This window comes from Manis javanica, chromosome 14 (genome assembly GCF_040802235.1).
Source record: "Manis javanica isolate MJ-LG chromosome 14, MJ_LKY, whole genome shotgun sequence".
In the NCBI taxonomy this organism is placed as follows: Eukaryota; Metazoa; Chordata; class Mammalia; order Pholidota; family Manidae; genus Manis; species Manis javanica.
Window position 1 is genome coordinate 11,938,161 of NC_133169.1, and position 14,157 is coordinate 11,952,317.

General features: G+C 49.4%; 1 protein-coding gene across 4 annotated transcripts; it reads left to right on the forward strand.

The window, feature by feature from the left end:
- Positions 1 to 227: 227 nt before the first annotated feature.
- S100A16 (S100 calcium binding protein A16) lies at positions 228 to 6,233 on the forward strand. Of its 4 annotated transcripts, none has more exons than XM_017660566.3 (4): positions 289 to 457; positions 1,288 to 1,429; positions 5,007 to 5,184; positions 5,462 to 6,233. In XM_017660566.3, the coding sequence occupies exons 3-4, from the start codon at positions 5,032 to 5,034 to the stop codon at positions 5,618 to 5,620; spliced, it is 312 nt and encodes a 103-aa protein (XP_017516055.1). In that variant the 5' UTR covers positions 289 to 457; positions 1,288 to 1,429; positions 5,007 to 5,031; the 3' UTR covers positions 5,621 to 6,233. The 4 variants fall into 4 exon arrangements, with proteins under 4 accessions (XP_017516056.1, XP_017516055.1, XP_017516057.1 ...); XM_017660568.3 differs by having other exon boundaries at positions 329 to 457; positions 1,291 to 1,429; XM_017660567.3 differs by lacking the exon at positions 1,288 to 1,429 and having other exon boundaries at positions 228 to 457.
- The last annotated feature ends 7,924 nt before the right edge of the window (positions 6,234 to 14,157 follow it).

Consider the following 14,157-nt stretch of genomic DNA (forward strand, 5'->3'; position numbering starts at 1 on the left):
AATCCCAATAGCCTGGAAGCTTTTTGGCCAGCCTAGAATGCTAACAGCCTGTCTGTTGACGGCCCCTGAAACTGGGCTCCCAGTGACCCAGGTGAGAAAGGCAGGTGACAGTCGTCTGCCTTTCTCCACCTTGTAGGTTCTGCTCAGGCCGGTGGGGCTAGGAGGGTGGGCTTGAGGGAGTGCCAGCCTCTGCCACTCCCTCTGGGGTGGGGGTGGAGGGGTGTTAAAAAAAGGTGTGTATCTCTTTAACAAGGGCCCAGCCCCAGGGCCAAGTCTAGAGGGAGGCCAGTTGCTACCTCCCCACTGAGCCAGCTCAGCCAGGCAGGGCCGGGAGGGAGTGGGACAGATTCTGGGAGTGCAGCGGGGAGGAGTCCTGGCCAGCGAGCGGGAGCTGCTGGGCTGTGCCAGAGCGCAGGTCCTAGAGCCCTGCTGGAGAGGAGGAGGATCAAGGAGGCAGGTGAGCACCCCAAGCCTGTCCTGGGCGGTCTGGGGCTGCCGGCGAGGCCCTGCAGGCTTGGGAGGCCCTGAGAAGGGGCACTGGAGGTGGCCTGGGGTGGGGGGGCCTGCCAGAGACTGGGTCGAAGGTTTCATTAATTGTTAACTTGCCCAAAAGGTCAGTTTGGGAGTGGAGAGTTCTGGTGGGGATGGGGTCTGGAGAGGCCTTCAGAGGAGTGGACAGGGTGGTGAGACCCCCTCCTCAGCCCAGCAGCTGACTGGGCTCCTCTCCAGGGCCTGGGCCACCAGGCAGTGTTGGGGAGCTTTGCCCGCAGCTGCTCCGCGCCTCACCTAACAGCAGAAGGGCAAACGCATGTTGGTGGGGGTTGGGGGATGGCCAGAGCCTGGGTTTAGGCCTCACTGGGCTCTGGGAGCAGCATTCTGAAGAGGTGTTGGGGTCCAGGGGGAGCCAGGAAGGACCCAGGAAGCCTGAGAGCCTGAGGAGAGGAGGCAGGCTTCTCCCCACCTCAGGCAGGTCCCTGGATGCAGGCGCCATTGTGCTCCGGGCACTGTTCCTTGGGGTGATAATGGGATCTGGGAGAAACCTGGGTGAGGCCCAGGGAGCCTGGAGCTCTGGGAGAGGGGCCGGAAGCTCGGCAGCTTCTTCTCCACCTTGGGATCCAGGCAGGTTCTGGCTTGACTGGCTTTGCTTGGTTGGAGCCGCCTGCGCCCTAGGAGCAGTCCCTGCCCAGCCCTGGGGGTGGGGGTGAGGGCAGGGGTGCTGAGGGCAGGCGTGCTGGGAGAGGGGACAAGCGGGTGCTGGCAAGTAGGATTCAACTTTAACTGCGACAGAAGGAGCTCTCCGGGCATCCGTGAGGCCAGGTGCCGCTGTGTGTGTGTCCGGATGTCCACAATTATTCTTCCAACTTCACTTGTCTGGAAAAATCTCAGAGAAGCAGGCTTCTTTCTCCAGCTGCATGACCTGAAAATACGAGTGAGTGGACGCCAGTGGTCACCCAGGCAGAGGGGATCCGGGGTGGCAGAATTCCTTGCTCTGTGTGTACATATGTGTGAATTAGGTGCGGTGAGTCCTACTAGTGTGGGGAGGGACAAGGCAGGGGCATTTGTGTGCGAGATTAGCTTCTGGAACTGGGGTCAGGGCAGGAGAGGGAGCCGGGAAGGGAGCAGGGAAGGGGTTTGCTGAGGCTGGAGAATTAATGCGAGTCAGTCTTGCAAATAGACAGAGGTACCAGCCCAGTTCAGACTGCACCCTCCCTGTAGCTGAAGGCAGTTGGAGCAAATGGGTGAATTAAGAAGAATATGAATGAATGGGTGAGAGAAGCAATGAATGAATGAATGAGAGAGAGAGAGCAAATAAATGAGCCACCGAATATGCAAGTGAATGGTGAATGAGTGAATTTGAGGTAGGTGGAAGGACCCAGAGAATACCAAATGTAGGCCGGAGAGCTGGCTAGGCTCTAGGAGGGATAGAAGTTCAAGACATACCCAAGGCCTAGAAGCCATTTAAAACCCAATAGGTGCGTGGAGGTGGGAAGAGGAGGTGAATTTGGAAGGTGTGGTGGATGTTCAGACCTCCAGACTGAAGGGGATTAGGGAGTGGAAGCGGGGTAGGCAGGTGGTCCGGAGGCACTTGGAGAGGCGGGGCCACAAGCTGGGGGTGGGAGGGTGGGGCTGGAGCGGCTGGGACCCAGGGGCTTAGTGTTGGAGCTGTATGCGCTTTTGGAGGAGTCAGCAAGCTGGGCTGAGGTGGGTGGGGGACTATTGGTCGCTCAGCAATCAATCAGCCAAGGAGAAGACAATGGGAACGGGGGGAGGGCTGGGGGCTCCAGGTGCGAGGGCCCTTTGAAGGACAGGTGGTCCCCCCATTCCCACTTTTTGGGAAGACTCTAATGTACGTGACTACCTGTCACCAACTTTCAGGCTGGGATCTACCCGCTTCCTGCCCAGCCTTCCCAGGAAGGGGCCAATGGGACAGCATGCCGCTCCCCCAAGCCCCGGGCCTGAGGATCCCTCCTGGGCCTGGGCCTGGTAGGTGGGAGCGCGGGGGGGGGGGGGCCCCCCCGGCAGCAGCAGCAGGTGACTGTGAGATGGGAGTGGTGGCAGAGCCTGTCTCCTGGCCCCCAGGGGAAGGCGTGGAAGAGAGTAATGCCACCTGACGGTCTGCTCTGACATCCTCCTCCAGAACAAGCTTCAGAAAGGCCTTCCCCAGATGGTTATCTCCAGCATTATCCATTTGACTAGAAGAGGGTGGGGGGTGGCGATTGGGAGGCCTGGGAGCTGCTGAAGCTACCCCCTAACAGCAGTGGCTGGTTGTCGCCTGGGCGCTCACCTGTGTCTGGCCTGCTTGGTTGCGGGAGGCCAGGTAGGGGTGGGACCATGGTGTTGAGGAAGGGCAGTAGGAGGCTCCTGGGGATAGAGAGACAAGACTCCCGGAAGGCAGGTGCTGGGAGGGGGAGGGGGTCCGGGACAGGGGCAGGGGCACCCCCAAAACCCATTTCCTTCCCTTTCCTCTCACGGACTGTCTCACAGGATTCCTTACTTGGGGAACAAGGTCTGGGATGGTTAAGGGTGGGGTTTCTCTAACTCTTCCCACTCCCAAAGCTTCATCAGGAGTAGTTTTGGCACAATCTTTGCTGAAGTGGGTACAGCTTTTAGAATCTCCAGGAAAGATGGTCATGGCCTTGGGCCACTCCCCACCCAGGGGCAGCAGGGAAGATAGTTCACAGTCTGAAATTCTTCCCCCACCCGGCTCATTGTGAATGTTAGTGTGTTTAAGGAAGTTTTCCAAAAGTATAAACACTGAACCACACAGTTGCACACTTAATAAAGAGTATGGAAAAACACTAAAGAGTATGGAAGAAATGGTTTTCTGCAGTCCTGGTTCCATACTTCAACCTCCTGGCCACAGACCAGCGGTGGTCAGGCAGGAGGCAGGGGAGGGAAGGCAGGTTCTTGGGCAGAGATGCCCCAGGCTGTCCCCCCACCACCCGTCCCTCTCAACCCTCCTCCCTTCCCGCATCCTGGCCTAGTCCTTCTAGGTCTCATCCTTCCTTCAGAAAAAGCTTCATAAAAGAAAACCTCAGAAGGATGGGCAGGAGCTTTGTATACCTGGTATCAAGGCTGGAAGGAGGTGGACTATTTACAGAGCGTCCCTTGAGCAAGATACTGGGCCAGGCAATGTGGGCAAGGGGAGATTCAGAGATTAAAAGCGGGGAGCTTGTGTTAGCTAGGATTTTAGAAAATGGTCCCAAAGTTTACAAGTTTTACTGTTTGGTTGAGAAAACACATTGGCTGCATGCAAGAAACACTATCCTTGCCTCAAGGAATGTCTGGTGTCCCGCCCGAAATCCAGGAAGAGACTGTGGCCACACCAGTTAGTGGGTCCCAGTGAGTGCCAGGGGAGGAGGGTGTAGAGGGCAGGGGTCAGGGCAGGCTTCCTGTAGGAGGCAGGGCAGGTTTGGGCAGGCTTCAGCTAGGTGCAGAGGGCAGGACAATGGGCATGGAGGAGGGACAGCAGTGAGGGAGATTAGAAAGCAGGTGGCTGGGCAGAGGCTGCGGTGAGGCCTGGCCAAGCTGACCTCTCTTCCAAATCGGATGCCTATGCCCAGATGGGGGCTGTGTCCTCCTTCCCTCGACTGTACCCAGTGGGCAGGGTTGCTGCAGCTCATTCCTGGGTTTGGGGGCGGGAGGGGAGGCTCCTGTGCCCGGGTTCACTTGGGGGGGCTCTGGGCATGGGCGGCGACTCGCAGAGTAGATCCGCCTGCTCCCCTCATATCCTGTTACTGGGAGGGCTGTATCCGCTTGGAATGTGAGTGCCTTTGTCCTGGGGAGAGGGGGTGCTGTGAATGGCCTTGGCAGCTCCCGTCTGCAGCTGGGACAGAGAGGGCCTGGCTCCTCCTTAGGTAATGGGGTCCTTGGGTGCTGTTGAATGTTTTGGGGTGGGTATGAGGGGGGACAGGCTAGCCAGGTGTGGGGTCTGACTTGATGGATCAGGACGTTGTCCTTTTTCAGAGAGGGGCAGCCATGCCCCGAGACCCAGGGCTCACCGTCCTAGTGCCCGGCTGAAGGGCCCAGGAGGGCCCAGGACGTGCCTCCTGCTTTGTTGACTGGGTCTGGGTCTCAGCCAGTCCTGGAGGTCAGGGATAATGGCTTCTGTGCCCCCAGCCCCTTTGGCCCATTCTAGCAGTTCTCGCTGCATGTGGCCCTTGGGCCAGGGCCCTGGGTGGGCCGGGTGTGGAGAGGCAGAGGGATGGGCACTTGCCTCCTCCTCCTCGCCTTCCCACGGAGCCTCCTGCCCTGCTGGGGCTCTGACAAGCCCAGCGCCTGGGGCTGGGGAAGGGCCTGGAGAACCTGCTGGGGCGGTTGGGCTGGGGAGCACCCGGATTAGAGGAGCCACATAGTCCTCCTTCCAGGCCCACCCCCACAGCCCCCTTTCCTTGCCTTCTCCTTGGGACCAGCCAGCCTGGGGACCTCAGGGACCAGGGTGGGTCCAGGGGAGGAGGACAAGGGCAGGGAGGTTTGGCCTCATCTCCCCTCCCTGTGGTGCCCAGGCCCCGAGAGGAGTGAGGCGGTGAGATGGCGGACTGCTACACGGAGCTGGAGAAGGCGGTCGTGGTCCTGGTGGAAAACTTCTACAAATATGTGTCTAAGCACAGCCTGGTCAAGAACAAGATCAGCAAGAGCAGCTTCCGGAAGATGCTCCAGAAAGAGCTCAACCACATGCTGACGGTGAGGCTCCCACCCAAGGGCCTCCCTCCCCGCAGCCCCCAAAGCCCTTGTCCTCTCAGGGTGTCCTTCCCCACTGCGGCCTCGGTCCTCTCGGAGTTACCCCCAGAACCAGGGTCTCAGCCCCGCCCAGGCCTCGGTCCTCCAGGGCCACCAAGCCTGAGCCAGCCCAGGGCTCTGCATTTTCAAGGGCAGCAGATCCTAGGTCTTTAAGAAGGGTCCTGCTGGGGGGCTTTGGGGGCTGCCCCCCTCAGCACAGCTGACCCCTGATTCCTCTCAGGACACGGGTAACCGGAAGGCTGCTGACAAGCTCATTCAGAACCTGGATGCCAACCACGATGGGCGCATCAGCTTTGACGAGTACTGGACCTTGATAGGGGGCATCACCAGCCCCATTGCCAACCTTATCCGCCAACAGGAGCAGCAGAGCAGCAGCTAGAGGACCCCTCCCACCGTCCCTGCTCGGCCCCGCCCCAATGCCCAGCTCCAGATGTCTTCCCAGGCCCCCTCTTCAGCCTCCTCTGTCCACCCAGGCTCGTCTGCACATCTCCCCCAGACCCTCTCCTGACCCTTGCCGAGCAGGAGAAGGGGTAGGCTCAGGGCCCCTTTGTGAGTGTCTCAGTCTGGGGGTGCCTCTCTGAGGGTCTCAGTCCCTGGAGCCAGCAGGCCCTGGGGGCCCCTCAGTGAGATCTCAGTGCTGTTTGGGGACCCCAGTGGTTTTCCCACCTGCTCAGTCCATCAAACCTTCCAATGTCTGATGTTCCTGCGTGATTCCAGGTCTCTCCTGACCTCTGGAGGCCACCTTGCTGCTTGAGTTCACCCTGCTCATGGCCCCAGGAGCTGAGACCTCTCCCCGTTCCCTCAGCCCCTCTGCTGGGTAGAGAAGACTTGCAGGGGCTCCCCTCCAGCTGCCTCTGGGTCTGGGAACCACTAAGCAGGATGGAGCCACACCCCTCCTGCTCAGGCCCCTGAAATAAAGGCTGGAATCGAGTTTGTATCTCCCTCCCCCAATCCCTCTGTGCTGCTCATTAAAACCTTTCCAGTCCTTGGAAGCTCCTCCTGCCGTGGGTGATCTTTACCCTGAAGGGGGAACCTTACTGAGAAACCCCAGGGAGGGAGCAAGAGGTCCGAACTCCTGGATCCCAGCAGATGTGTCAACCCTGGGCCAGCAGCAGCAGGCCATGTGTCCCCCCGGGTCCCTCCTAGGCCAGACTCAGATTCACACTCAGCTTCCAGGCACACACGGTGTCCCACTGTGTCCTCACTGCAATCCTGTAAGAGGGGCCGTGACCGTCAGTCTTGAGTCTTGAGGAGCAGTAAGATCCTGAGTCCTCATCAACAGATCATTCTAATATTGTGGGGTGGCAAAGTAGGGTTGCAGGAAACGAGGGGGGTGGAAGGTCAGAGGTGACCTGGGAGGGGAAAAGGAAATGTCAACTTGTAGCTGCCTGAGGGAACAATACCTGCTTCTCTGTTTCCCTCCCTGTTCTTTCCCTGAGAGAGCCCCTGCCCTGGAGAGACAACACTTGCCCCATGAGAAGGCAGAGAACCATCAGGAAGTCCTGCAGGGCTCACGACTGTGGTTTCAACCTGGGGCAGGTACCCCAAGGTTTAAGATTTTTGAGAAGATGCACAGCACAGACAGTTTTATTGGAATTCATTTACAGATCCTCCCCTTTCTAGAGCTGATCTGCCCCAGACAGGCCTGCAGCCAAGCGGCTTGCTGGTCTCCTTTCCCACCTCCCTTCATAGTAATCCACCCACTACCCTGGTAAAAATGGAAGGCGTGGCCTTTACCTGTCTTGGGGTTCCTATGCTGCCTTGACTGAATGGTAAAGAACTAAGGGACATTTTTGTGGGGAAGGTTTATGTATATATACTTTATTATGGTAAAAACCACATAAATGTATCCTCTTCATAAATTTTAAGTGTTTGTTACAGTAGTGTTAATTATATGCCCTTTGGTGCACAGTAGAACTCTAGAACTTCTGCATTTTTGCATGACTGAAACTCTTTACCTTTTAAACAACAGCCCCCCCATTTCCCCCTCCCCTCAGCCCCTGCCAGCTAACATTCTACTTTCTATGAGTTTGATTACTTATTTAACTTTATCTGTAAATGGAATCATGCAATATTTGTCTTTTTGTGATTGGCTTTTATCACTTAGGATATAGGTTCATCCAGGTTATTGCATATGATTTCCTTTTTAAAGGCTGCACAATATTCCATTGCACGTATATTCCACATTTTCTCTATCATTCATCAGTTCATGGACATTTAGGTTGCTCTACATCTTGGCAATGCTGCAGTCAACATGGGTGTGCTAATATCTCTTCAAGATCCTGTTTTCAGTTCTTTTGGGGATATACCCAGAAGTGGGATTGCTGGGTCATATGGTAGTTCTATTTAAAAGTTTTTGAGGAACCACCATACTGTTTTCCATAGCAGCTACACCATTTTACACTGCCACCAACAGTGCACAAGGGTCCCAGTTTCTCCACATTCTTGTCAACACTCTTTATTGTCTGTTTTTTGATAGTGGCCATCCTAATGAGTGTGAGATGATATCTCATAATTTTGATTTTCATTTCCCTGATGATTAGTGATATTGTGCATTGCTTTGTATACTAGTTGATCATTGAATATCTGTTTTGGAGAAATATCTATTCAAATTCTTTGCCCATTTTTAAACTGGGTTATTTGGGTTTTTGTTGTTGTTGTCGTTGTTATTGAATTGTAGGAGTTCTTTCTATATTCTCTATATTAATCCCTCATCTGATATATGTTTTGCAAATATTTTCTCCCAGTCCATAGGTTGCCTTTTCTCTTTGCCGATTGTTTCCTTCACTCCACAGAAGTTTTTATGTTTGAAGTAGTTGCATTTGTCTATTTTTGCTTTTATTACCCGCTTGTGGTATCATATCCAAGAAATCATTGCCATTACAATGTCATGAAGATTTCCTTCTATGTTCTCTTCTATGTTTTATAGTTTCAGGTCTTATGTTTAGGTTTTTAATCCATTTTGAATTAATTTTTGTATACAATATAAGGTAAGGGTCCAATTTCATTCTTTTGCATGTGGATATCCAGTTTTCCCAGCACCATTTGTTGAAGAGACTATCTTTTACCCATTGTCTACTCCTGGCACCCTGTTGAAAACCATTTGACCATGTGTGTGAAGGTTTATTTCTGGGCCTCTCATTGTGTTCCTTTGGGCTATATGTCTGTCTTTATGATAATGCCACACTGTTTTGATTACTGTAGCTTTATAATATGTTTTGAATCTAGGAAGTGTGAGCCTCCAGCTTTGTTATTTTTTCTTTATAGTTTTGACTAGCTGGGATCCTTTGAGATGCCATGTGATTTTTAGGAGAGTTTTTCTATTTCTGCAAAAGATGCAATTTTGCTGAATTTGTTTATTAGTTCAAATAGTTCCTTTGTGGAATCTTTAGGATTTTGTACATATAAGATCATGTCCTCTGGGAACAGATAATTTTACTTCTTCCTTTCTCATTTGGATGTCTTTTATTTCTCTTCACAGATTAATTGCTCTGGCTATGACTTCCAATACTTCCAATACTATGTTGAATAGAAGTGGTGAGAGTATATTCTTCTCTTGTTCCTGATCTTAGAGGAAAAGCTCTCAGTTTTTCACTGTTGGGTATGATGTTAGCTGTAGGTTTTCTATATATGACCTTTATTATATTGAGGTAGTTACCATCTGTTCCTAGTTCTTTGAGTGTTTTTATCATGAAAAGGTATTGAATTTTGTCAAAAGTTTTTTCTGTATCAGTTTATATTATCATGTGTTTTTCCCTTCATTCTGTTAATGAGTGTATTATATGATTGATTTTTGTATGTTGAACTATCCTTTGTATGATGAATTTATCCTGTTGATAAATCCCACCTGATCATGGTATATAACCCTTTTAATGTGCTGTTGAATTCAGTTTGCTAGTATTTTGTTGAGTATGCCAAAATCAGTATTCATCAGGCATATTGGTATATAGTTTTCTTTTTTTCTAGTGTCTTTGTCTGGCTTTGGAATGAGAATAATCCTGGCCTTATAAAATGAGTTTGGAAGTGTTCTTTCCTCTTCCGTTTTTTGGAATAATTTGAGAAGGATTGTCATTTTCTTTAAATGGTGGAATTCTCCAGTGAAGCCATCTCATCCTGGCCTTTTCTTCTTGGGAGATTTTTGATTACTGATTCAGTCTCTTTACTATTTATAGGTCTGTTCATATTTTCTAATTCTTCATGATTCAGTCTTAGAAGGTTGTATGTTTCTAGGAATTTATTCATGTTTTCTAGGTTATCCAATTTGTTAGCACATAATCATTCACAGTAGTGTCATGATCCTTTCTGTCATATGTTTTTTTTTTTTTTTTTTTTTTTTAGGAGAGCCAGGGAGAGGTTTTTATTTATAAATAAAGTGGGAGGAAAGAGCTCCTGACTCACGCCAGGAGGGGACAAGGGAGCCCCTCATATCAGTTTTTGATGTGTCCTCTTTCATTTCTGATTTTAGTAATTTGAGATTTGAGTTTTCTTTTTTTGTAGTTTAGTATAGATAAAGATTTGTCAATCTTGTTGATTTTTAAAGAAACTGTTAATTTCATTGATTTTTCTATTGCTTTTATTCTCTATTTCTGTTCTGATATTTATTAATTCCTTCCTTCTACTAATTTTAAATGGATAATGGAAGGTATCAAACCATTGTGATGTTTAGATTTCATTGAACACACATTTAAAACCACCTTAATGGTTTTACTTAAAGGTGTCATAATATCTAAAACATTTCAGAAAGTATGCACTTCAAAATTTTTCTAATTTTTCTAATTCCTTGAGGAATTAAGTTAGGTTGAGGTTCTTTCTTCCTCTTTTTATTTTATTTTGGAATTATGACTTTATTTCTTTTAGAGCAGTTTTAGGTTCACAGCAAAATTGAAGGGAAGATACAGATTTCCCACGTACTCTCTGCCCCCACACATGCATAGCCATCCCCATCATAAACATCTTCCATCAGAGTGATACATGTGTTAAACCTGATGAACCTACATTACATATCATAATCACCCAAAGTCTGTAATTCACATTCCTGTTCACCCTTGTTGCTGTACATTCCATGGGTTTGGACAAATGTGTAATGACATTTATCTACCATGATAATATGATAGAGTATTTTAACTGCCCTAAAACTCTTTTTTCTTCTTTTTTGATGTAGATGTTCACTGCTATAAATTTCCCTATTGGTACTGCTTTTGCTGCATCCCACAAGTTTTGGTATACCATGTTTTCATTTTCATTTGTCTTGAGATATTTCTAATTTCCCTTGCGATTTCTTCTTTGACTCATTTGTTGTTCAAGAGTGTTGTTTGATTTCCACATAGCTGTGAATTTTCCAGTTTTCCTACTGCTATTGATTTCTAGCTTCATTCCATTGTAATTGGAAAAGATACTTGGTATGATTCCAATCTTCTTAAATTTGTTAAGAGCTGTTTTTGACCCAGTATGTGATCTCTCCTGAAAAATGTTCCATGTGTGCTTGAGAAGAAGGTGTATTCTGCTGTTGGAATGTTCTGTGCATTTCTGTTGGGTTCCCCTGGAGTTCAGTGTTGTCCAAGTCCTCTGTCTATGTTTCCTTATTGATCTTCTGTCTGATTGTTTCAATATATATTTTTTAAATGGATGACGGAAGGTATCAAACCATTGTGATGTTTAGATTTCATTGAACACACATTTAAAACCTCCTTAGTGGTTTTACTTAAAGGTGTCATAATATCTAAAACACTTCAGAAATTATGCACTTTGCAATGATTTAAACTTATGCCGAAAAATCTTAGCTGTCAGCTTAAAATACAGGCAAGGTAGTACATAGGTTTTTTTCAAAATTCCTTTAGGAGCGCAGAAGTGAACCCTATGAAGACAGACCTCTGCTTTGGGGAGCAGCAGAGTCATCAGGGATGTAGGATGGGTGCTGCCTGGGAAAGCTTTGGAGGAGGAATGTGCTGAATTGGAATATGAGCAGGAAAGGGGCAGATCTAGGGGGAGGACAAGGGGCAGAGCCTCTTGGAGAGTAGAGCAGGGATGACCGTCCATCACGAAGGTCTTGGCGTGGTGTTTCCTTGGAGCCCGAGGTGTGGGGGATGCCACGCGAAATCCCAGAGGCAATTAAGAAGAGCACAGCCCTTCCTGCCTGCTCTCTTCTAATGACTGGCTCCTCATTTTCCATTCTCCATGTTAAGCCGACTCCCTCTTGCCCCTCTCAGCACTCCAGTGCTTCCTCCCAAAGGGAAAGGGAAGCCATGGGGGGATGGAAATGTTATCTCCATATCAGGGACTAGAGAGAACCTCTCTTAGGAGGAGGAGGAGAGAGCCAGGGGCCGGTGGGTCAACCCCAGCCCTGCTCCCCAGGATGCCCTCCTGGTTCTTTCAGAGAAGGGGCTCTGCTATGCTCCTTTCTCTGCCTCTGGAGGTCAGCACCTGCACTCCTCTGAGATTTTAGAACAGCTGGCGGGAAATGGGCGGGAGTGTGACCCCAGTTAGCGGCTTGTTTCCAGGGCATCTAAGCATAAGCCTTAGAGCCCTGAGGAAAATGCTGAGCTTCCGTGGAGATGGGAGAACCTTAAAGATGCTCAGGGCTTGGAACCAGAGAGGTCCCAGCGGGGAGAAGCACCACCGCAGGGCCGGGCAGCTCAGCTGGACACCTCTCTGCAGAGTGTTGGTGCTAGAGAAGGGCAAGCCTTCCTCCTTCACCCAGGAGTCCAGGGAACAGATGGCCTGAGCAGGGCCTGAGCAGAGCAGGGGAGAGGGGGCCAGAAGTGGGTTCCTGGGCAAGTCCAGAGTTGGGTTGAGAAGGGTCCTTCTGTCTGGGGTCTCACACTGGCCTGGCCTGGTGTCCAAACCACTTGGGACTAAGGTGGTAGGTGCCCCCAAAATTGTGCCCATCAAACTCACCTGCAGCCAGACTTGTCCTTCTACAGGGTGAGAACCTGGCTTTTCCTGTCCCATTAGGGTAGGGTACCTAGAGCCACCTTTGTCAGCTTTTGTATTTCTTGTACATTTGGTTTTTCTTTCCACTTGGATTCCTAGTAAAGTTCCTTTCAAAAAACGAAACAATCTTTTCTACTTGTCCAATGTTAAAAGTTTAAAAAAAACACTTTCTCATACAAGACTCATTTGGTGCTCCTGACAGCCCTGCAAGATAGGAATCAGGATCCACATTTTATAGGTGAAGCTATCGAGGCTCAGATGGGTGACATGACTTACCCAAGGACACACTTCTGGTGACCTGCAGGCCTCTGACTGAGACCCCATCTTTTACTAACTGTGTGGATGCCCAAAGGGCAGAGGCTCTTGTCTGTGTCTTGGCCCCAGTAAGTGTGGAAGGCCAAGACTGCCCCCTTATGGGCCTTCATGGTGGCTGTGGTTGCTTCTGCTACCGATCCATTCATTCATTTATTCATTCATTCATTGAGAATATAGTATGTTGTATATGCCAGACACAGTAGACGCTACAACAAAAAGAGGAGGAACAAATATATTTCCTGATTTTATGGGGCTTTCAGTTTAGGGGAAGACAGCAAGTAACCACACAAAACACAAACAAGTGGATCATTACAAACTAAGTTAGCTTCTGAAGGATCCCATTTGTAGTAATTTTTAACAAAGAAACTTCACTTAGCCTGGGAGTGAGGATAATTGTAGAAGCAGCACTTGAGCTGAGATCTGCAAGATAAGCAAAAGTTATCTAGGCAAAGGGGGACGCTGAAGGGGAGAAGGGCTTCCCAGACAGAGGGACCATCACATGCAAAGGCCCTGTGGCAGGATGGAGCATGGTGAATTTGAGTTCATGAGCGATGATGAGATGCAAGGCAAGCCTGGAGAGGTGGGCAGAATCTTGGGGAACATGTTAAGGATTGGTGGCCACTGAATAGTTTTCTCTGTGATGTGTGTGCGTGTGTGCGTGCACTTGTGCACATGACACACTTAGATTTGCATTTGAAAAATCTCACTTTGTCTGCAATATGGAAAAGATAAAGAGAAAGAGGCAGGAAGAATAGATGCAGGGAGACCAGTGAGGAGGTAATTTTTAAACAAATAATAGCAAATAACAGCTGATTTTTGTGAAGTACTTATTCTCTTCCAGATGCTGTCCCCACAACTCAATGAAGTAAGTATTTCCATTATCTCCATTTTGCAAATGCGAATCCAAGACACAGAGAAGTTATGAAACTTGCTAGAATTCACTTAACTGATAAATGGTGGAACCCAGGCAGTCTGATTCCAGATCTGCTACTTTTAACTTTAGTTGCCTTCTGAACGGGGGTGATGACTGTGGAAACCCGTTTGTCTAGTCAACATGTGCTTACTTGGTGCTGACTGTGTGCGAGGCACTATTCTACCTCTGTCCTCATGGGGCTTGTAGTCTACCTAGAAGGAGGTAAATGACCAGCAAACAAATGAAGGAATCATATGGTGTGTAAAGAAAATAAAGGCAGAGAAGAGGAATAGTGGGTTCTGGGTGGTGGGGAGATGTAAGGAGGGGATGGATTTGTGAGAGACTTAGTGGGGTGAAATAGTCAGGCCTTGTTGGACAGGATAGGATGGAACAGGGAGAGGAAGGTACCCACGTGACCCCTGTATTTCTGGCTTGTGTAACCATATGGATGGTGCTGTTCATTCACCCAGGGAATGCTGCAAGAGACCTAGGTATTTTTGTGTGTGGGGGGGTCTGTGGATATTGCAAGTTTAGTTTCAGATATTCCTTTGGAATTATCATGTTGTAATGTCAAACAGTAGTTGGATATATACATCTAGACTTCTGGATTGGCAATTTGGGAGTCAGAAACCTATACATGAAACCTAAGTATTGGGCACTGGGAGCTTGCTAAGGGGTTGAGCATGGAGTGGGCAGAGAATAGGTTCTGTGGAAAAGGCATCTCAAGCTCAACATGTTCAAATGCAAACTCCAGACAG